The 23,638-nt window shown below is 36.1% G+C and overlaps 1 protein-coding gene across 4 annotated transcripts in view; it reads left to right on the forward strand.

Moving 5' to 3' along the window:
* Positions 1 to 64: 64 nt before the first annotated feature.
* The window catches only part of DUS2 (dihydrouridine synthase 2), a 31,670-nt gene continuing 8,096 nt past the window's right edge, over positions 65 to 23,638 (forward strand). The window contains exons 1-10 of one of the 4 annotated variants that reach the window (XM_009637619.2): positions 65 to 339; positions 3,335 to 3,380; positions 4,824 to 4,915; positions 10,185 to 10,232; positions 12,862 to 12,927; positions 16,281 to 16,351; positions 16,809 to 16,895; positions 19,400 to 19,568; positions 20,524 to 20,645; positions 23,303 to 23,446. In XM_009637619.2, the coding sequence (XP_009635914.1) occupies positions 217 to 339; positions 3,335 to 3,380; positions 4,824 to 4,915; positions 10,185 to 10,232; positions 12,862 to 12,927; positions 16,281 to 16,351; positions 16,809 to 16,895; positions 19,400 to 19,568; positions 20,524 to 20,645; positions 23,303 to 23,446 (968 nt within the window). In that variant the 5' untranslated portion in view covers positions 65 to 216. Of the gene's footprint in view, positions 340 to 3,334; positions 3,381 to 4,823; positions 4,916 to 5,861; positions 5,892 to 6,585; positions 6,647 to 10,184; positions 10,233 to 12,861; positions 12,928 to 16,280; positions 16,352 to 16,775; positions 16,896 to 19,399; positions 19,569 to 20,523; positions 20,646 to 23,302; positions 23,447 to 23,638 lie in introns of those variants that run through there. The other 3 variants (XM_035893161.1, XM_035893162.1, XM_035893163.1) reach the window with 3 other exon arrangements.

Here is a 23,638-nt window from a genome sequence, read left to right on the forward strand (position 1 = left end):
TCTCAGCTCCCGGCGGCTGGCTCCAGGGCCGCGGGAGCTGAGTGGGCAGCGGTAGAGCGGCCGGCCTGAGAGCTAAATAAGGGAATCTTGTCAGGTTTGACAGGGTCACGCACCCCGCCCCTTCCCGCCGAAGGAAAGTTCTTGGCGCTTACGGGTAGAAAATCACATTCCATGGGTACCCCTTGATTTTCTCTTTCAGGTGGTACTGCAACAGGAATGACGGTGAACACACCTCTCTGCTTTAGAGGAAAGAAAATCCTGGCTCCAATGGTACGAGTGGGAACATTACCCATGCGTCTTCTTGCTCTGGACTATGGTGCTGATATCGTGTACTGTGAGGTATGAAGGACGAGTAGATGAGGCAGTTTTATCTGGTAACATCATTATTAAGAAAAGTAGAAATAGACTTTGCTTATTGTAGGACTTTTTCCTTTTACATATACATTTTCATTAGAAAAATGGGGAAGAAGAATATGGCTTAAGGCATTTCCCTTTGAGCCAATTATGGCAAACCCATATTTTAAGACTGTTCAATTTAGACAAAACACTCATCGTAACAATTTCCTCACATTCTGCTGTGTTCTGGTTTTTGTTGGGGTTGTTTAGGGGGTTTTTTTTTTTTGAGTTGTGGGGGTTTTTTTCTGGGGTTTGGGGTTTTTTTTTGTTTTTTGAATAGAGTCATAACACTGAAGGAAGGGCTTAGACTTGACCTGCCCTCTCACCTGGTTAGTTCTGCTGTGCTAACCCAGAGTATCCATATATACCCCTCACAGTGCTGTTATACTTGTTGCTTAACCACTTACCTTAAAGCTGCCTGAAGTTGGGACTCCAGTTTGCTGCAGATAGTATTGGTAGGACTGTAACTTAAGGTACTTAGTCTTCACTATCCTCAATCTTCCAGTGTATCAGTATTCTCGTTTTCCCCTTCAGTGCTATTATTAGTTCTCAATGGTAGGCACTAGTACAAGTTACATGACTCAGCAGAGATTTAAAAAAAAGAAGACAGTAAGGAGTTAAACATAATGTAAACATGGCTTAAATACTGGCTTTCCTGGAGAATGTTTGGTCTGTGCCAGTAGAACAGGCTGAAACAAACTGTCAGAATCTGTCGTTTACAATGTTCTTAGGAATCTTCACAGCAGTTCTCTCTCAAGTTAGCTCACTCCCCTTTCTGGGGAAGAAGAAAGGAAAGATTTGTTCTTAGACAATATGCTGGTTTTATCCTGGCCACAGCTCACCCTTTGTCTCTAGTTTCTAGAATTACAAATCATATTAGCTGAGTCAGCTCCATGTGAAAGAATGGATGATCCAGAAGAAATCTCAAAATTCAGTAAATAATTACCGCTGTCTGTCATGAAATTGGGAGTAATAAGGTGTTTTTCTTCTTTGACAAACAGTAATTAACAGTTTCCCAGTTTATGAATTACAGCCTCACTGCTTCACATGGGATTAAGTGAGAATATATGTATATATGTGTATTCTCTGGGAGGCTAACTGTAGATCATGTATAGAGAAATCATAAGGACAGAGTTACAGAATCTAGAAGTTTTAAACACTAAAAGTGAGTCGGGCTTCAGACAGCCTTTGTACTTTTCCAGTATCTCTTACACTTCTTAGTAGCAGCAACAAACCTTGTTACTGAGTAGCTGCTGGATTTCACTAACCACAGGTTTGACAGGGCCACTGTATAGGAAACTAGTGGAAAATAGTAATGTAGAAATTCTTGAGTTTTTAAAAAAAAAACACAACAAACCACACAGATAAAGGTATGGCTTTGTAGACTTCTGAAGTCACAGGGTATGAGAACTTATTTAATCCAGCACTGGAAAGTGCACTGCTAAAGCAGTTTCTCCTTCACACACAGTTTTCACCACAATTCCAGAGAAACACTGCCTCAAAAGAGGACACCCTCAAACTTACTTAACAAGTTGCAGTATGTAACAAAATTTATAGTGTGAAAGATACTCCTGTAGCCAAAAACCTGTTATAGTTTTCATTATCTCAAACACAAGGTCTCCTACATGGTCTGTTGGTTTTTTCCCTCCACATTGCTGTTGAGAGATGGGAGAGTTAACATGCTTTTGACATAAACTAGTGTTTGTAGTTAGATACTGGTTTTAATAGATTTTATCAAAGAAACTATGCCTTGTAGGTTTTCTTAAGAACTGACAAGATAGCATAAAATAAAACAGTTGTTTTAGGCAATTACACTGCAGTTGTTTGGCATCAGGGCAGTGTGAACAACTGCATTTTGTAACTTCATTTTCTGATTTATCCGTTTGTTTTCCAATCCTTTCCCCCCAGTTCCCTCAACATTTTGGAACTCAAAGCTGCTTCAGAACTTCAAGTGAACAGTGCCTGATAAGGAGTATTAGTTAAAAACCTGAAAGCACTACTCATAAGACCTATGGTATAACACAAGAAGATTGAGATTAGCCTAATTTATTGCTGATTAATCTCTTACCTTTAAATGAGCAGGTCTTAAGCCTTGCCTTATTTGCTAAATCACAGTCTAAACTTCTTTAGGTAACTAACACTATAACATGGTGGTGGGGCTTTTTTTTTTTTCTGAATAACAGTTGGATTAACAGCTGCATATTTATTTCAGCAGCTAACAAGTTATATTGGCTCAAGCTGTAGCCCTTTGTCAATTAAAGGCAGTTAGTTTGTCCTAAAGATCATCTGTAATCAAGTTGATGAGACATATATGAGAAAAGGACTAGAATGGTGTTCTTAATAAATTCAATTGCATAAATCTGCAGTTAAGCTAATATATGTAGATTGAAGTTCTGGGTTTTTTCTAAGAGCAAGCCACAAATTCTAGAATAACAGTGACTGTATATCATTAGGTTCACAAATAATGGTCAATACAAAGCTTCATTTTGTCTTTTAACTACTGGAGAGGACCATTAAAAGTCAGGATTAAGGTAAAGAAGCCTTAAAGTTTAATACTGCTGTTTTGTTTTGTGTTTGGCTGGTACAAATCTACATTGTTTCTTGAGGTGGTCTGTTGCTATAGCATCGAGTTGTCTTCTGTTTCTGCTCTAGGTGGGGTTTAGTCTGCTTCCTTTCCAGCTTGCTAGATAGGTATTTGAACAAAAGGGTTCTTCGAGAGCTATGCAAACATATTTTATTCTTATGTTTTTATGTTCTATTCTTATTTTTAAACCTCTTTTGAGATTGTTGTATGGCTAAACTACTTTTTTTCATATGCATTTTCTTTCTATATTTGATATTTCTACAGTTTTTCTTAGCTAATAAAATGGGTAACTGTTTATAGCTGTGTGGCTTAAACACTTCAACTTGCTGAGATATTTTCATTCTTCCTTCTCAGGAGCTGATTGACATAAAGATGATGCAGTGTAAGAGGGTTATAAATGGCAAGTACAGCATTTCTTTTGTTAATTTCTGTAACTTTTTTTTTTTTTTTTAGTTAAGAGGAAAGATAATTATTTCTCTGAAGTAATTTTGTAGTGCTTACAGTGAGGTATCAGTATGCGTAATCTCTTTAAACAGTGTCTGGGGACTTAAAATAAGCCTTTGAAGCTCTACCTTATACCTGTCCACTGCTCTACAGTTTCAAACTTTTGGTTTCCCTTCTTGAGGAATTTCAATAGTTCAGTCAGCATCCTTCAGGAAAGCTATAAATGTTTTTGGAGGATAGGGCTAATATATTAGTAACTCTGGCATTGACTTAATTTATTACAAGGATTCAATGAGTTTTCTGTTAAACTCTTTGACATGGGTCTGGTCACTGGGTGTGCTGATACAGGCATTCTAAAGTGAAAGACTTTATAATTCTAAGTCCTGGGATTATGTCTTTCTCTTTTTATTAAGAAAAATGGGATCAGTGTTGGAAATCCATTACTGATGTTCTCAGCATTGTGCTTCCTGGCAGCAGGTGAAAGAAACTATAGCTGGAATAGATAGGACATTAAAGTTCCAGTGCATTGTTTAAAATTTTAAAGCTTTTAGTTTTATGTGGGTTAAAAAAAAACTTTAATTACCAGATAACCCTGCTCAATTCTGTATCTACATACTGGCTTCAGCCTCTCATTCTCTACTGCCTTCATATGCTACTATAATGAAACAGTAAAAAACTCTTATTTTGGGTTTTTTGCTTTTTTTCAGAAATTTTACATGTGTATGTGCTAATATAAAATTTAATTTACTGACCAAAACTACTAATACTCGTTACAAAGCCTTTTAATTTTTCAAGAAAAGTTTGATAGTGTCCAAGAAACAAATTTGGAGACAGTTTCCAATCATGAGCCTTTATAAGCGTTAGCTGTTTGTGACATTGTACACACCTTTTAGTCTGCTGCAATAAGGAAGCAAGACATACAAGATCTCACTGTTTATCATTCTTTTATTAACTTGAGGTCCATGGGCTAGATTTGGCCTAACATGATTTTCACAGACAAGTTCTTAAAAAGATATCTTTGAGACCTCCCCAGCTGAGTGGCATGAGGACCAGTTGTTCGTAATGTCCCTGTTGGGGAACAGAAGTCCACTATGAGTCTACTTTCCCCTCCTGTTTCTTCCCGAAGACAGTAACATTATGTTCATTCTGGCTGGTTAATCATTAGACTTGTTCTGGTGCTGATGCTTGCCCAAGAAACAGGCTGGGCTGTGATTAGGGAATACTGTGGGAGGGAAACAGCTGCAAAGACGTATAGGAGATAGGGTGCCATTAGTTCTGCTGTTCATTGAAGACTTACTTGATAGCATTTCATTTTTATAGAAGTTGTATACTCATATGACTTTATGATTACGTTTGTATATCATTTTTGTCTGTTTTATCTGTTTCTCTTTTCATATAGAAGTACTTGAAACAGTGGACTTCGTTGCACCTAATGAAAGAGTTGTTTTCAGAACTTGTGAAAGGGAGAGGCACCATGTTGTCTTTCAGATGGTAAGAAACCGACTCTTCTAATAACAACATAACTAAACAAGGTAGTGCTAGTAACATTAATCTAAGTCTAAAGCAGCTCTCTATATTGCAGACTATCACTTTCTTAATGATTCAGTGGATGTAAAATTTCATACCAAATGTGTTGCAGAATTTCTAATCTGTTGGTACATGTGCAGTTAAGATGCTACATTATAAGCTGTCTGAACAGCTGTTTTCAGATGAAGTGATTAAGATGAATTCTGTGCTCTTGTTTTTGTAATAGATGTCTGATATATTTCCAAATGTATAGATACTAAAAATAATTTATGCTGATGTTTAAATCTTTATGCATGTTTAAACCTTGCACTGTCCAGTAAACAGTCTCAACTGTTTACTGAGAGGATTAGTGTGTGCATTAACATTGCACAGATGGATTAAAGGCTGCTGGAGAGGAAAAGGTGGTAATTTGTTCTTTGAGACCACTCTGTGTAGGACAAGAGATGGTGGGGGTTTGAGGGAGGGAGAAGCGTGGACTGCATTAGATATTGAAAAAGACCTTTTTCAGTGGTAATGATAGTCCTGGAGTTGGCTTCTTGTAGAGGCTGTAGAATTATTATTAGTGGAGCTTCCTAAGAACATGATAAAGGAATATCTAATGGTGATGGGCTAAGAACATTTGATACTGCTATAGGTTAAGAGGGTGGACAGACCTCTCTGGATCCCTTTTTCCATCACCTTTTGTCATTTGGTGGCCAACCTACTGCATGCTTTAGCTAAATTTTTTAGCTCTCCATTGTGCTGTACATGGGTCTGTCACTTAGAGCAAATATAGTTATACACATGTGCAAGTGAGTGCATTTTTTTACTGATTTGATGGTATTTTATAATTTTAAATCCTCTTGAGCTTGTGTAAGTCATCTTCTCTCACCCCCTTCCCACCATGGGTTTGTTTGGGTTTTTTCGTGGAAGACAGTACTTTATGATTGGGAGGATCAAGGTAGGTCTTGATTGGACCAAGAAAAGTTCCGTGGGAGCTGCACAGAAAAGTGTATAATCTCAAAAGGCCAGTGGTATAATAGTGTAACTGCAACTTCTATTTAAAATAGTTCTTGCTCAAAACAGCAGCTGCATAAGTTCTCTACTGGGCTTGATGGCTTTTTGCTAGTGTGGTGTGTCCTTGATCTCTCCAATACAAATTTCCCTGGGTATATTGCACAGCTGCAAGTAAGACCAGTATTTCTGAAAATGCCTCCTATTGTTTATGGTTTGAAGCCCCCAATAAAATATTGTGTGGAAATGAAAAGTGTGTCTCAAACCTTTTTAAAGCCTCCACTTTAAATAGATGGAAGTTTTAATAGGTCTTGCTTTAGTGACAGTGGTGAATTTAGTGGCAGATACACTTAGTATACTTAATCCTATATAATCATGTTTAAGATGAGTGTCTGCAGCTTCTGCATGACACTGGTCATTGAAACCTGATATTCAGGACAATCTGATCTTCAGACCACTGTTAAAATAAATACGTATCTTATATAAGCAAGAAGCTAAAAACTCAGGAGTTCAAATAACTTAAGGCTTAAATTCTCATTTAAGCCTTAATGATGATGGAAAAAGTTTCCTGGAAAGATGCATATTTCCTGATTCTTGTTCTATTGAGCTGAAAAATATTTTAATTGTTTCTCCTCTTTCAGAGAGAGTGATGTAGCTGGCATTGATATCAATATGGGATGCCCAAAAGAATATTCTACTAAGGCAAGTGCGTTTTGATGACTCTTAAATAAGCTTTTTCTTTCTTAGAAGTATAGAATGCAGAATACCTGTCCTGGTTTTCTGGGCTGAACAAATTCAAGCAGTGAAATTTTCATGCAGATAAGCTTCAGTTTACTTTTTTTGTGTGATAAACAAACGAGTCTTGAAGGTGTCATGGCCCTAATACAGTAAGATTAGTAAGTCTATTAGAAATTTTACTTAAAAGTAGTTTGGTCATGTAATTAAATGTACCACATCCTTGAGTGGGTGAGCATATATGAAGGTTGTAAGCTAAGGTTAGTGTGGACTTGTACCACTGAGCAAGTGGTGCTTGTATTTTCTGTCAAGTCAACCACTGAATATTGAGGAAAATGTAACGAGGTTGTAAAATTCTATTATTGTACAAAATTAACACTTATTTATAATTCTGAAAATTCTGATAGGCTATGTTGTATCTTGCTATCAAAAGTAAATTCTATAAGGCAGGATAAAATGAAGTGGGTTGGGGTTTATTTTGGTTTGTTTTCCTGAGGTCACTAATTTGTTGGATGAGTGAAATATGTTGTTCTTAGCCTTAGAAAAAATAGGAATTGCAGTTTTTCATCTAGCAAGTAAACATTTGCAACTTAGCAATGCTGAGTTCAATTATTGGTCAGTTTTAAAGTGGGAAATGGATGTATCAGTTAAAACTTGATTTGGTGGTTTGGGTTTTTTTTTTGGTAAGCACGTGCAATAGTAAATTAGTCCTCTACCATCAGTGGCTACAACAGAGTAGCCCAGTGTTAAGCCAGTTAGTATATAGATGAAATATTAATGAATTGGAGTATGGAGCTCTGTTTTGATGTCAGATGTTCCTGCAGAATAAAAAGAAATTTTGCTTTTATTGACAAAGAAAAAGAACTTCAACTTAGACTTAAAACATCATTCTAGGGAAGAAGCCTGACTGTTGCATTTAAACTGTTTATCCTTTAGTCTTTGTAGTATTGGCATTTTTAGCATTTGGAGCAAGTTCTCTGTCATTTGAAGCTGTAATGCTTCATCCTTTATTCAGAAAAAAACAGTATATTGACATAGGCAGTACTTTCACTTCCTAATTCTGTGTTACATGTCTTTACATATGGAAGCCTTTTACTAAAGCAAGAGCACAAATGTAAATAAATGGTAGCTTGAAATCTGCCCTAATTCCTAATACCAGCCTGAGCTTTTATAGAGTTTATTTATTTTCTGCTGTTAAACCAGGTTGCCTGTGGAACAAGTAAAACTGTTGTTTTTTCCCCTCTCCACTTTCACAGTAGAAAAAATTGGAATTCTGTGGCTGTTTATTGTATCTGGTGCATAAACACATGGCCAGTTGAAATGAGGTATTTGGTGCATGAAAGCAATGTTGTTAAAACGGGGAATAGTAAAGGCCAAAGCTGACACTGCTGAACACGCCTGTACCTTGCGTGATGCCATAACATTGTACAGTCTCTACTCCACATAAGTATATTGTCTTCCTTTCTCAGTTTTTCAGCTAAGAGAAAAGAATGCTTTGTCTAAATGGATTTATTTTCCATCAGTGGAACACATCTTTTGATAAAACTACTTGGAAAGGGTTTATTTTAGACTACATCACCTTAAAGAAATTAAAGGACAGAATACATCATGGAGTTTCAGAACAGAAGAACCAAAGGGTCCTAATGACTGTACATGGAGTATATAAGAGAGGGCTGATGTGTTTCCTTCACAAAGATTGCTTGTCCTTTGGAGCATATAAGGTGTTTAAGAATGTTGGACACTTCTTGGGTATCTACTATCTTCACTTCAGCAGTTCATAGTGTTTCAGCCTGGATCTGACAATGGTCAGTGTTGAAAGTACCAGGCAATGGAGCAAGAAAGGCGTAGGACAGATCAATTTATAAGGGGATTTTGTGATTTACTGCTTCTTAGTTTTGTGGGTTGGCTTGCACTCTGAAGAATAATTACTTAAGTTCTTCTAATATATTCCATCTAACTTGTGAATAATTTTACCCACATACATTTCTAGGGCTTTTTTGTTTGTTTCAATGATAACTTATGAAAATGACAAGGTTAAGTGAGGTGTGGTGAAAATAAACATTTTATGTTCTTTTAAACTCAAATTTTTATTTCCCCTATTCTGGAGCCATTTTATTTATGTATTTAGGTTCTGTTGTTTCTGAACTTCGTCTGTTTTTCTGAAAGATTGGTTTTAAGATAAAGTGGTATTACCAAGGAGCTGTAGTCATGTTGAGAACATGTAATTAAATTCATAATGGTCTGATGATATTTCTAGTAATGTTTTCTTTAGCCTTTATTACTTTCTTCTGTGTTTATAACTAATTACATAGAAGACTAATTTATCCTTCCACAGAATCATACTTAAGACAAGACACCAAAACATCCACCCTGTACTAGGATGAAAGATCAAAAGTTCAAATCATAGAATGGTTTAGGTTGGGAGAGACCTTTAAAGGCCATCTAGTCCAAACCTCCTGCAATGAGCAGGGACATCTTCAACTGGATCAGGTTGCTCAGAGCCCTGTCCAGCCTGGCCTGGAATGTTTCCACGGACGGGACATCTACCACCTCTCTGGGCAACCTGTGCCAGTGCTTCACCCCCTTCATTGTAAAAAAAACCTTTTCCTTCTATCCAGTCTAAATTTCTCCTCTTTTAGTTTAAAACCATTACCTCTTGTCCTATTGCAACAGGCCCTGCTAAAAAGTCTGTCCCCATCTTTCTTATAAGCCCCCTTTAAACACTGAAAGGCTGCAATAAGGTCTCCCCAGAGCCTTCTCTTCTCCAGGCTGAACAACCCAACTCTCTAAGCCTGTCCTCCCAGGAGAGCCGTTCCAGCCCTTGGATCATTTTTGTGGCCTCCTCTGGCCCCGTTCCAACAGGTCAATGTCTGTCCTGTGCTGGGGACCCCTGAGCTGGACGCAGGGCTCCAGGGGGTCCAGAGCAGAGGGGTAGAATCCCCTCCCTCAACCTGCTGGCCACAAATGCTGGTGAATGGTTATTCTCTGAAAGTAGTTTTGTCTCAAAAAAGTTCATACAATTTTGAACTTTTCTTATGTCTGCCTATTGGTGTTTAGATCTATGTATGCGGATTAGTGCAGAAAGAACAGCTAAAAGGTTAAATTGTTAAAGTGTTTATGATTTGTGTTCAGTACGGCTACTTGATTTCTCTTTTTTTCTAAATGTAGTGTGTAGACAGAAACTACTGATATCAAGACCTCTCAAATTTGGTGTATAGTGTTAAAACAATAGATCTGTTCAGCTGTCAATGAGTAGAAACCAGATGATTATGGTTGCTAAAAGTGGCTTTTTGAAATCCTGTCTGCTCCATAAAGTAATGGGAGCAAGTTGGTGCCCTCAATTAGTGCTTAATTATTCTGATACAGTTCTAGGAAATGCTTTAATGCTTTTCATCAAAGTGTTCACTAATGGTCCTGCATTTCTGATTTTTGCCATTTTAGGCAAAATAATTGAGTTGAAAAATGTGTTTTCCTAGTGTGTAACAGTTTCTGTATATTTTCATAGGGTGGTATGGGAGCAGCACTGCTATCCGATCCTGACAAAATAGAGTCTGTAAGTATCACCTTGTGAGTTTTGAACTGCCCTAGAAAATATGTACTGTGCTCTACTGGAGGCAGGAATGAACGACTAAGAGATGAATTTGTAAAAGCTAGAATGCAATAATCAATTCTGAGTACTGTAATTAAGGTTATGGATAAATAATCCCAATTTAGTTCTCCTTGTCATTGTCTGGACTACAAGATTGCTATCTTCTTCCTTTTCAGTTTTAAAACTTTCACAATGTGGTGCTGTATTTGCAGAAGGAGAATTTTTATGTGCATATGTATGTAAATCTGTATAAAACACTATGAATCAATATGGAAAAGGCTCATGCATGTGTATATATATTCTTATATATATAAACTTATATGAACTTATAGGAAACCTATATGAACTTACAGGAAAAAGATATAGCTATATAGATAGCTGGGGGGGCGGGGAGAGAGAGGGCACGCTAGGTGTATATACACATCTATCTCTATTTAATATAGATAGGGATATAATAGGCTTTTATATATATATTGTTTTTCCCCATAAGGACTTCAAAGCTTCCTGAGATTAAAGAATGTCCAGACAGTGTTCTGGGTTTCCAGGAACATTCTTAGTACATAGTTCTCTTACTATCTTTCTGTTTAAAGACCTGATTCTTCATAGTTCAGATGAGTTGAACTTTGTCTTGCTTCCCCTCAGCTTTTTGTTGCTCACTATATCCTTCAGAGTTCCTGAGGGCAATTCTAGTTTACAATTCCCCTCTCACTAATAACTGAATCATGGTACACAGTGGCAAATGTTTCAAGGTAGTTATTCTTTGGTTTTTATACTATAAAAAGTATGCAGATCTGGACAAAACAAAAATACCAGTAGTATTGCTCTGCCTTTTTACATATGGCTTTTGAGTGTTCTTTCGTTTAAGGATTCTTTGATGTATGTTAGTCTTTTGAAGAGACCAGATGTTCTTCACTCATCTGCATGACTCTTTATAAAGATAGCCAGTCTCTTTCTGATGCCTGCAGCTCATGTCTTTTCCTTCTGTCTAAAATGAATGTTGAGTCAGTGTTTCTCTTGTACATCCTTCCTCTTATTATGATAACACCATTTAGCTTTGTAGACTAGTTGGACTTCTACAGTTTCAACAGGCTGATCTGTTGCTTAGTTACTATTCTTTGTAAGCTCAGACATGAAAACAGGTTGTCCTGCGTCATTTATTTCATTCTCTGAGGACGTGCCATTAGAAGGGCATGTCATCGAAGTTATAACCATGATGAAGTGTTAGCCTTTTGCCAAATGTAAGCACCTTTTGGTGTCAAGACCCACCCAAGCTGTATAAACTGACCATTCAGCAAATGGATGTGAACTTACAGCCTGCAAAAGGCATCTGAAATTACAGCTCCAGATCAAGCTTTCCATATGATTAAAAAGTGTAGGATTTGGTTCTCACATTGGAATCCTCAATGAGGCTGACACTGAAAACTTACAAGGTTTGCTTATGAAGCTATTGGAAGAAAAATATTACAGTGATGATGATTGGAAAATGATGTCATTTCAGTTTAATTTATATGTAAAAAAAATACAAATTAGAAATACTAGAGGGGGTGGTTTTAGATAATTTTCTTGGATCTTACTGTTTTATTTGAGAGAACACTACTGAGGAATGACTTGGGCAGACAGTGCAAGGTGACACTAATTACTTGCCAGCTTTTCTAAGAACTTGAGTGCTAGCTATAACAGCTCATTTCTGTATTTGGAACATAAGTGCAGTAACATTAAACAAAATTAAAGTTTCATAGGATACATAACTCTGAAAGAAATTATTTACCTGCAGTTCCAGCCATTTTATACAAGAGGTAAATAACATGCATGATAATATCTCAAAAAGTTGAAAACCAAGTGTTCTTCTAATAACAGTCAGGATCAGCTAGTTTCCACTCTTTTATTTAGAGAGCTATTGGATTTCTGGTACCATTTGTTGTATAGTCATACAGTGATGTAAACAAGTATAGGCTATTACATGGCCTTTTAAAATATGGTTTGTTGGGCTTAAATTCAGCCTGCAAAAAGGAGATTCTTTCTGTAGCTCGGTTCTTAAATGGTTAAAGTAACTGCTGCTCATTTGGCTTCATATTCTGAGTTTGTTTTGGTGAATAAAATCTGCTTTGTGTTAAGTGTGAATTAGTTTAGAATTTTTGTTTTCTTTTGGAAACTTCAGTGATGCTGTTGCTTGATATTTTTTGATAGTTTTCCTAAGAAACTCGCAACTCAAATATAAGAACTGTGAAAACAGTTGCATGAAAATCAAAAACCTTTGCACTTTATTTTGAAATGATCACGGTTTACTGGTCACCTCATATTAAAACCAATGTTGAAACTCCAGCAGCAGTTAATTGCTCTGTAAAGCTCCAGTTAAAAACAAAGAAGTGGAAATAAAAATGGCTTAGACTAGAAATACGTTTGTATATCTATCAGATAAAATTATATACTCAATTACAGACTGCACGTGTTCATTTAGTGTGTAAGATTCTTTACAGAGGAACAGTAACTAGTGTTACATTGTTCTAATTTCTTTGTATCTTTGAGAGAAGAGGAGAGCTTTATTAATGTCACTGTTGTGATCATGGTTTTGTCTTTTTTCTTTATTTTCCAGATACTGACTACCCTTGTTAAAGGGATTTGTAAACCAGTAACCTGCAAAATCCGTATTTTGCCCTCAGTAAGAACATAAATCATTATGCTAAAGTATTTAGTTGTCGTTTAATTCTGTGATTTAAAATCAACTAGAATATATGGCATTCTAATACATTGGCATTTTATACCTGTTATTGTGAAATAGCACTTGAGATTATAATTTCTGTTTGGGATGCTGTCATGACCTGAAGGGTTATCTAACCTGTGGCTGTGTAGTGATCGTGATTGTGGGTTTGTCAGATTCCATGGTACACAAGGACACAGATCCTCTAAATTTCTTGACTTTATTACACATTACCACAAACACCACAGAAATCACTGTAGCAAATATACTTATGATTAATAGAGCAAGATATAGATAGATATATCTCAAGCTATTACAAATTATTAGTAGCAACATTTAATAGTATAACGGCAACGAATAATATGGCAGCAATCAATTATAGCAACAATCAGTAACAGCAACAACTAAGTCAGTATATACTATTACAAGTTACTACAAACTTATCCCTAATGAAGCAAACTTACCAATAATAGCAGATATGATAGATTACTTATGCATATATATACGTATGTTCATAGTAATAATACAGGTATCAAGTGCATTAGGCAGATCTCCGCAGGGGACCAAACTATCCCAGATGGAAGGACAAACTGAATCAATCCCAAAAGTAGGCCCAGATGGGGACCAATAAAATAAAGCAGATATCTACTCCAAAGATGATCTGTGTCATGGAGTTTGCAGTCAGCCAGGCATCCCTGGCAAGAGTGCAGGATCTTATAGAAAGTTTGTGCAGAGAGTTCAACCTGTTTAAGAAAAGGAAAAGCATGTGCAGCACAGAAAGTTCTCGGAGAGAGAGAAGCTCCGTTTTTGGATAAAAATTAAGTGGTTTTTTTTGTCAGAGACACAAGAGGGTGTAGGACACCACCCCTTGAGCAGCCAGTAGATGCTGTTAATTCCTATTTTTCACCTGGGACAGCCAAACAGATGATTGTGTTCTGTTCTTTCAGACCAATTTTTGGTTTTTACAGGCTGTTTTCCCATTCTTGCAGTTAGAACAGCCAATGGCAGTTACAGATTCTTTCTTTCTCGGCTGTTTTTCCCTTTTTCCAGACTATTTTTTTACCTTTTCAGATAAGTTGCTAATATAGTTCCTTGGTTTTGTGCTTATCAATGGTATCTCAGGATGTTGTTTGGTTTCTAGGTACCCAGCTGCAGCTTCTGGTTCACAGACCTAGTACCCAGGCTAATGGTTTTCAGGCTGGCAGGTATTTTCTCTCTCAGTATTTTTCAGAAGATACTTTCTTCTGTTCAGTGATTTTCCCCTCCCAACCAGGTTGCCTTTCTGGCTGCTCACATCAGATGCCAAACTTCATTTCGCCTTTCTAATTTAAAAAGTCAGGAAAATACTAAACTTTAGATACCTGCGCATGGTTTTACTCCATTGAACTCCAAATGTGGATACTTTCATTAGTCTGTTTATTGTAACCCACTGAGTTAATCCCAAAGCTTTTGCTGGTGGATAAGCACTAAATGAAAATAAAAAGGAAAAATGCACTCTCATGTTAGAATAAGATGCCAAATGTGGAATTGACTGAGAGTAATGTCATGTGTACTTTAGTACAGTGTGATGAACTTTGAATTTCTTGACAGTCTGCTTGAAGTTTAAACTTCAGAGGGGAAGAGCAAGTCCTAATTTTACTTCTCCAGCTTCAAACATTCGTGTTAATAATGAAGATTTCACTAATGAAACTGTGTTTAGAAAAGAAACTGCCTGTGCTCTATAAACTACTTGTATTCTACATTGAAGGAAACTTTGCATTACTTGACTCCTGAGTTACTGTATGTGCAATGACAGCAATAAATACTATAAATGATACCCAAATTAAAAACAGCTTCTGCAGCATTTTTAGAAACTCTTTGATAGATTGAAGCACTGAAATTGCTAGCTTATACAAAGAGGTTCATAATCTTCCTTCTCAGAAGCAGCATCTTCACTGCAATTAGAATTACTTTTTCCTGCATAGATTCTTGGGTACCATTGTTAATTTCAAAGAAATTGTGGTAAGACTGTTACATTGCTAAAGCTGCTACATTTTGCTTTTTTGGTATTTTTCTAAAATTTAACTGTTGTAATGTAGTGAAAATACATAGGTTCTTTCTTCTTTTCTTACAACTCATGTAGTTTCCTTACTGTATTTTTTCAGTTAAATTCCCTACTTATTGTTAAACCTCCAGGAGATGTTGTGCCTTCTCTTTTAACAACTGATTATTTTGCAAATGTGTATTAAATTACCTGCCCAGATACCATGATTGTGTATGACGGGGATAGATATTTCTGTAGATGGATGAACTGTAACTGAGCTAGATATTGTTCAAAAGTCGGCATTTACGTGTGCATTTAAAATGATTAAATGAACAAATGAAGCCTGAGTGAAAAGAATCAGTAATTCTGTGTAAGAACACTTTGGTTTTGAAGTACTGAAGTATTAAATAAGAACTGTCACCTCTCCTTTTTATTTTCTACAACTATCCTAGAGCCTCTTCCTTTTTGTTTCAAGCTGCTTTTTCATAACATGTAATCCATCAGAACAGCAGGTGAGCTTCTGTCTCTATGTCCATGCCAGCTGGTAGATGTTGCATTTTTCAAAGACCGAATGTGCTAATTTTGTGATGAGCCACGGATCATTATCCAGCTTTTGAAAAGAAAATTGGCCTTATCTTTTTCATTCTCTTTTTCCCAAAGCTGCATAAGATAGGCTAATTCAGCAGTGCACCAAATTTCTTTCTGCCTTTTAATAACATCTCACCTCTTTGAAGATATACTGGGAACTTCCCCTTTTTCCCCTGTATCTTTTGATTCACTGGTCATGTGCAAATAGCATTAGAATTTTTTAGATAATAGTAAGCTTTTTTTAAGACATGTCTGAGAGGAATATTTATAATTGTGTGATTGCATGTTATGTTGATTTCAGAAGGCATCCTCTTATTAAGATGCATTTTAATTACAATTTAGAGTAGTCATTAGAGAGGACTTGCTAGTCAAGTGTTTTGTATCACTTTCAAATGACAGTCTAAAAACGTGTTGTAAAATATTCTACTACTACAGAGTATTGTGTTATGTGGTTTGAGAAAGTTTGTGATCAATAGTTTCAAGGAAGTACTGAAAATGGATTCTTATTTTTGCTATACTATGTAGTTCTTTAATTGAAGTATCTATGAAATGGTTATGCATGTTGGGAGTTACTGTTGAAATGCAGGAGTCATATCCATCTTGATGAAAGAAAAGACTCCCAACGTTTGTTTGTACAATGATCATGTGATAGTTATTCCTTTTTCTTTGAACTAAAATAATGTCTTTCTCTCTTATCCCTCAGGTTGAGGATACTGTGAATCTGGTAAAGAGAATAGAAAAAACTGGTATTGCTGCCATTGCAGTCCATGGAAGGTAAATCTATTTTAGGCAAGAGAGACTTAGGATTTTTTTTTTTTTTTTTTTTTTTTAGTTTGCTGGTGAATGTAGCACAGCAAGATATGACTAGAGTATACTCTACATGAAATATTTCGTTCTGATTTCAACTGTTAACTAAACTGTTGTAGAAAATCAGTTCAGTGATTAGGAAATTGAACCACTTGCTGCTGTTTTTCTAGAATTTTTGTCTTAAAGACCAAATAAAGCTAAAATTCTCTCTCATACCCTTTATCTAAAAAATGCTGCTTATCTGGATATGGCATTACAGTAACAATGTTTTAAAATGTATTTTATATAGTTCTCTTGTTTTAAAAAAAATAAAAGTAAATATGCAGAAATGAGTAAGTCTCAACGATCCTTGAGACATGTCTGCTGTGATTGATATCTACAAATTCCATAGGAAATCTTTGGTCTTTATTTGTTTGTTGGAAAGGAAGAAGGAGGAGAGGCCTCAGCACCCTGTCCACTGTGATGTGATCAAAGCCATATCTGAAGCAGTCTCCATTCCAGTAATAGCAAAGTAAGTTGGACTAATTTGCTTGTCATTGCAAGATGCCTGTACCTAACTTAAGATTTGCAAGTGCCAGGAGTTCCTTCATGTAGGGTATATACAATATTACCTGTTACTAAAGATCAAACCTGAATAGAGGTAGCAGTGACAGAAGCTGGCCTTGTGAAATAACACCATACCTCAGTTTTTAGTTTAAAAATTGCATGTGTTTTGAAAGTCTTGCTTTCATGCAGCTTGCTCTAGGTGAACCTGCTTTAGCAGGAGGGTTGGACTGGGTGGTCTCTGGAGGTCCCTTCCAAACCCTGTGATTCTGTGTGTCACAATCTGTCCTATGCAAGTTGTTTCTGATTGCATCCAGCAGTTGAATTGTCTATGCTTTTAAGCCCTGTGCAGTGACTGGTTATAATAAACCTACCGCTGTGTATCTTGGACACTTGCACGCTAGAGATCACCCATCCCACTGCTCAAAAGCAGAGTGTTACATTCTGTGGCCTCACATTTTCCTAAAGACCTCCTTAGCCTCCAGACATGTGGACATGATCCCACTGAATCAGTCTGCTTGTATTGACAGATACTTCATTAACTCTGTGATAGTAAAGTAAGAAACTCAGTCTTAGAGAAGTTTAGCTATATACAGGTAAGTTTTAAGAGCAATTTTGGAGATAATGAAAAGTATCGAACTGTCTTGAATTGTATCTGATCTGCCTGACCAGCATCTTTAGAAGTGGCAGTAGAATAACCTTGGCCAGAGAAGCAGTGTCCTTAAATGAAGTTCTCTTTGTTGATCTTGAGTTTTCATGGAAAAGCTGCATCTCTGCAAACCATGTGCTTGCATCAGGAATTTGAGAACTGTTTTCCTGTGCACGTTTCTATGTAGAAAATACATCGACAGTCACAGTTTATGCAGCTAGAAAACCTGTTTCTGTACTGGACAGAGGAAATATTCCATGCTGATAATCTTTGTTCATCCAATTTTCCATGGTTCACCCCCTTTCTAGTTTTCAGAATGATTTTTTTTTTTTTTTTTTTTAAACAATATGGAATTAAAAAGACAAGCAAAATTCACAGTGAACATTGCCATTAAGCCTTTATTTGCCTAGGTAAAAGAGGAGGCTAACAATTTTTCTTAGATTTTATGCATGTCACAGAAATGTCAGCTCTGTATGAGTACTTTCTTTGATGTAGAAGTGTGCAAGTAAGATACAAAAATATCACAGTTTTATTGTTGATAAACTGCTCCTGATTAATCCCTATATCAATTTACTTGTTTGCCAGTGTCACAACATGCTGAACTAACCTTAACAATCCTATTTTTTTAATTGTTTCTCTGCAAAGGGTATGATCTTTGTCTTAAATCCACTTAGTGAAACTTTCCCCTCTCTAAAGAAATATAAATGTGCAACTTGGAATCCTGCTTATTAAATATATTTGATCCACGATACTTGACCTCTGCTGTAACTTACTTGGCTAGCATTTTGAGAATTCTAACTATTTGTACCTCAAGCTTGGTCAGGAAATATACAGGAATGAATAAAAGGAAGTAGACTGGTGCTAGAAAAAAAAAGGCAAGAAAACTTGAATTGGTACTATGATTTCTTGAATGGTACTGTGTTTAAGTGCAGGAAGCTCGCTTGTGCTGTCTTTACAATGTAAATATCTGGGTTTAAGGTAATTTATCATTCTCTAGTTTGTATTTTGAATTTGACAGTGTTTTTACTTTTGAAGGAATAAAGATCCTACTCTATAGTTCAAAAGTCCAACTCTTATTTTACATTTAAAACATGTTGTGAAGGGAAACTTTAAGAGAAAGAAAAGGTGTTCTAAGTGTTCTCATTGCTTACTAAAATGTCTTGCTGACTTGAATGCAGAGGCAGTACAACAGAAGCAATGCAACCTTCTCTTAACTTTAAAGTGCTTTGTGACTCATCCAGAGGTACTACTTGTAGTTACTCTCCATATGTTAGTGCCAGAGTGAAAATGGAATGCTGCTGTCCATACTTAACTTGTTTTCAGTATCACTTTTGCCAAGCCGATTAGTATGCAGTTGAAAGTTACAGAACTAGCAATTACAAGGTATCATTTTTGAAATGGCATGGAAGTGATTCTTTGTGAGCCTTATCCATTAGGAACTGTGTGAAAGCACAGAGTTTGGGTAAAACCAAAACAAAAACCAACCACCAAAACCCCCAAACAAACAAAAAAGCCCCCAGAAACCCAACAAACAACCAAAAAACCACTCAACCCCCCCAACTCTATATTCTTTCTTCATAAAAAGTCTTCTGTTTTTAACAGAATTATGCAGATAATTAAAAATATTATATATAATCAGTGTTTTAATGAGCCATTGCTAATAAAATGCTGACCCGCTTATTCTCTTAGGTTTGAGATAATATCCTAAATAGACTCTGCCACCATTAATAATGTAATATCACCTTGAAAATACAAGGCTGAGTTAAAGTACAAGTAATAGCAAATAAAACTTTCATGGTTATAACAGTGATGTTAATTTTTAGTGGAGGATCTCATGACTTCATCAAAGAATATACGGACATTGAGACCTTCCGGAAAGCAACAGCTGCCTCATCAGTAATGATAGCTCGTGCCGCCATGTGGAACCCATCTATCTTCAGAAAAGAGGGTCTTTTCCCCTTGAAGGAAGTCATGCAAGATTACATCAAATATGTATGTTTTTTGGAAGATCTTACTTGTAGATAACATTGTTTAGAATTGTTAATCAAAATCTCAATACAGTATTTTAACTCCTCTTACTTTCAAAGACTTAAGCTCTGGGGATATTTTAACATACTGCACGTGACATGAGTCAACCACTGCTTCCTCTGTTTTATTTTGTTCAGAAAAAAAAAAATCAGAAATCTGTATTCAGAAAACAGTTTTTCCTGATCATTCTTTTCTTATGTACTATGCTCTTTTAGCCCTAGTTTCTTGGGAACGTTTATGAGGCTTACAAGGCTATCTAAAAATACCTAGGAATTTGAAAAGTAAATTATATGCTCTCTTGATGTTACAGTAGTACAAATAACATTGAACAGAAAAGTGCAGGAATATTAGATACTCAGTTACGGCTAGATTCATTTTTAGAAATTAATTGCTTTTTTTTTTTTTTTTTGACAAATGCTGTCAAGAATTCTTAACAGAAGGGAAGCAAAGGGAATGATTTGCCAATAAAGTAATGCTGTATATCTATAGGTCCATTAGCAGAGTCATCTATAAAGTTTTATCTATTATCAAAAGACAGAATTTTAATGACATAATAGGAAATTCATCAGAAATCTGTGCCTTTGATTATATTATCAATTCAAATTTTTTTTTTGTTTTGAAAATTTGGACTGCTATTAACTAGTTCCTTACTAAAATATCACTGCATCACTAGTCAGTTATGTAAACTGGTCAACTGTCTTCATAAGTATACGAGTAAGTTGAACAGAAGTGGCATGAAAGCATGCCAAAATAATCAGATTATACTCACATTTATGAGTGGTCCTGAATATGTTATTGAGAAAACTGTACATTGTGGTTTGCCTTTCAAAAAGAATTTTGAAATTCATCAAGAGACATGAGCGTTACATAAGATAAATTCGTTTGGTATGTTTTTATATACTTTGCCTCTCTCCTCCAGGCAGTGAGATATGATAATCACTATACCAACACAAAATACTGTTTGTGTCAGATGTTAAGAGAACAGTTGGAAACTACTCAGGGTAAGAAGCTGCATGCTGCACAGTCCACACAGGAGATCTGGTAAGCATGTACTTCAGAAATAGGAGTTGTACTCTCTGTCAGATGTGCAAACCAATTCTCTGTCTGTAACATTGCCTGGCATTGCATACCTTCAGAAGAAGTTGCAGGAAAAAAAAAAAATCCAGTTAGTGAGATGTGGAGTAATGCCTTTTCCAGGTTTCCTCCATGCTTAGGTGTTAATGCTTTAACCCTGAAACTGTCTATATATTTGACATACTAATTTGAGTGGTGCTTCACTGAGTGACAGGCATGTATCCGGTATTTGCATTAACTGATTAAGAAAAGTTTCAGCATTCTCTAGTGGTAGTTTGGAGGTTAATAATATGGAGCTTGTCTTCTAGAGATACCTGTGTATTTTAACTTTCCTTTGTGGGGTTTTTAATGTTACTGGAATTTTTATGACAAGATGTTTATTTTAAACGAACACCTAACAGATAAACTCAAAGCCAAGTATGAAGGTCACCTATATGATACTTAAATGTATTTCTTTTGTGCTGCTTTTCATACCTAAAATATGCTAATGAACAATGACAGCCTTTTTGGGGAAATGTAGTGTCTTTTAATGAATCTTTTCATCCTGGACATCTGAAACAGTCTGGATGAAATTTCTCAAAGGGGGATACAGAAAAGGAAGAAGGAAAAGTTTGAGAGAAACCGTAAAATAGGTACGTGATTAAAGAATTCACACAGAATGGAGGGGAATTCAGGTTTGGACCCATCCCAAACTGAACAAAACAAAGGTCTGAGCTTGCATGTGTCATGTCATGTTGTGTTCTATAATTATCTTTCTGATGGAATGGAGGGGAAGAGAGTGTCTTTGTTTTTATAAAATAAACAGTCTGAAACTGTTTGTTATCTTAAATGTATGAAAATGGATAGAAATGTTGAAAGCTTGAAATATTTTGCAAATGGAGTTACTGTTTTCTAGCAGGCCCTAATCACCATTCTGTTCGTGTTCAAAATGAATAGAGATGCCTGCAATCATTTTGCCACTTTATTGCAATTTACCAATTTTGGTACGCTCTAAATGCTTCTGCCCACATACAGTGAGGGGACTAACCTTCATTAATCATAAAGGATTAGTGGAATCCATGAACAACATTTACACTTTGCAAGTTACTTTTCATTTTTGCAATTTAAGTAGTTGAACAATTTTTAGTCTAGTAACTTAATATCTATTTTGCTTATAGTTTTCCAATTTGGTTCGAAGAGATGCAGTACAGATTGAAACTGAAACAGTCTTTTACAACTTCAAATAAATCTTAGCCGAAAAGGTGGTGATGTTCTCTACTGAATGAAAGTAATGCATAGTATATAAAGAAAATAAATTGTAAGTAAGAGTCAAGCCTTTAAACAGGTAATTAGAAGAGTCACAATTTATACACATAAACACGGATAGAGATCTAGTGTGAAACTTTCAGTTTTATGTGCCATACCTAACAATTCCTTAGGGGCTTCCTAGTTTTTGTAGGTGTGATGCAATAACAATTTCAAAAGTGGCTTAAGCAGTTTGTGTGCCTGAGAGAGGAACAGAGGGAGCACCACTTGAAAATTTATAAAATCGCTTTCTATCAGCAGACTCTGTCTTCTAACCAGTGCTCTAAATAGCCTGTTTAGTGTCCAGGTAACTGAAGCACATTGTTATTTGAAATGCACCTAGACGTCTTCAGGCAAAAATGTTACTTAACGCTGCTGCCTCCCGGTGGTTATGGCATGTTACAGCTATTTGAGGTTTTAACCTCCGTACTGAATGCAAGAGAACAGGGTGCTTGCTGCATTTCAGACCAAAAAATTCATGTAACAGTACATAAGTAGTCTTCTCTCAGAAGCATCAGTTAGCATTATTCAGCTTCATTGCTTTTTGACTTAGAGCATTGGAGATGGCTTTGTGGCCAGAATTCATTTTGTCATTGAACAGCCTCGTACCAGTGAGCATTCTCATAACAGTCGGAAAGTAAAAGTTAAAACCTGCAGCATAAGAAAACTTTTATTGTTGTTATCATCTTCAGAAAATGAATACTTTCAGTTTTTCAAAGTAGATACAGTGTGTGATGGATCTGAAATTTAAAATGGTTTGAGGCTCTTGCCTTTGACCTAAATCCTAGTTGCTTCTTCCTTTGTACTGGGGCTTGTGAATAATACTCTGAAGTCAGAAAATCTGAGATGTTATAGTGTTTATTTCTTATAGTATTTTTAAATATTAAAATTAGAAGAAGAATCAATTTCCTGCTTTTCGCTCATACTGCCCTTGTGGAGCTGATGCATCAGTAGTCACTCGGAGGTGTTCTTTGCTGATTGATTCGAGATGTTCTTTGCTGATTCATTTGCCTGCAAGTTATTAATTGAGCTAATAACTTGAACATTGCACATCTGTACTTTTGATTGATTCTGCCTGGACCTTCAGGCTGTACATTGAATATATAGCGCTGAGAGTGAGAACAGTTGCTACTTGTAGCTCAACAGTGTCTGATAAGAATTGAAGGAGAAACAATGTAATGTCACCATGCAGAATATAGCCACATTTTCATGTGATTCTCTGTGCGCGTATACTCTACTTAAACACAGTTGGTTTCTATACCTGCTTTTCTCTATTAGAATGAATGTGATACAAAAATTTATAAGCTGATCTCTAATACAAAGGAATTCTATTTCAATAGTGAAGTCTTTGAAATGGCTGACTTCTATGAAGAAACAACAGCTGGTTTTGAAACAAAGAAAACATCTTTAGAAACTGACACACAAGATGAAGATGACCAAATGGAAGATCCAGATGTAATAAAAATGGCTGTTAGATTTGACAAGTAAGCATGCAAATTAAGTTTTTCACTATCTTGTGTCTGTAAATAAAAACTGGGATCTGACAGTGCCTTACAGTTTTTGAAAATAACAATTTGCAATTGGAGGGCTTACTGAGTGAATGTTTATGAAGCAATTTGTGTATATAATTACATAATCACTAGCATCACCATTCTTCCTGTGCTATTGGATGTTGT

The sequence above is a fragment of the Egretta garzetta genome, unplaced genomic scaffold, assembly GCF_000687185.1.
Source record: "Egretta garzetta isolate BGI_Z169 unplaced genomic scaffold, ASM68718v1 scaffold314, whole genome shotgun sequence".
Lineage (NCBI taxonomy): Eukaryota > Metazoa > Chordata > Aves > Pelecaniformes > Ardeidae > Egretta > Egretta garzetta.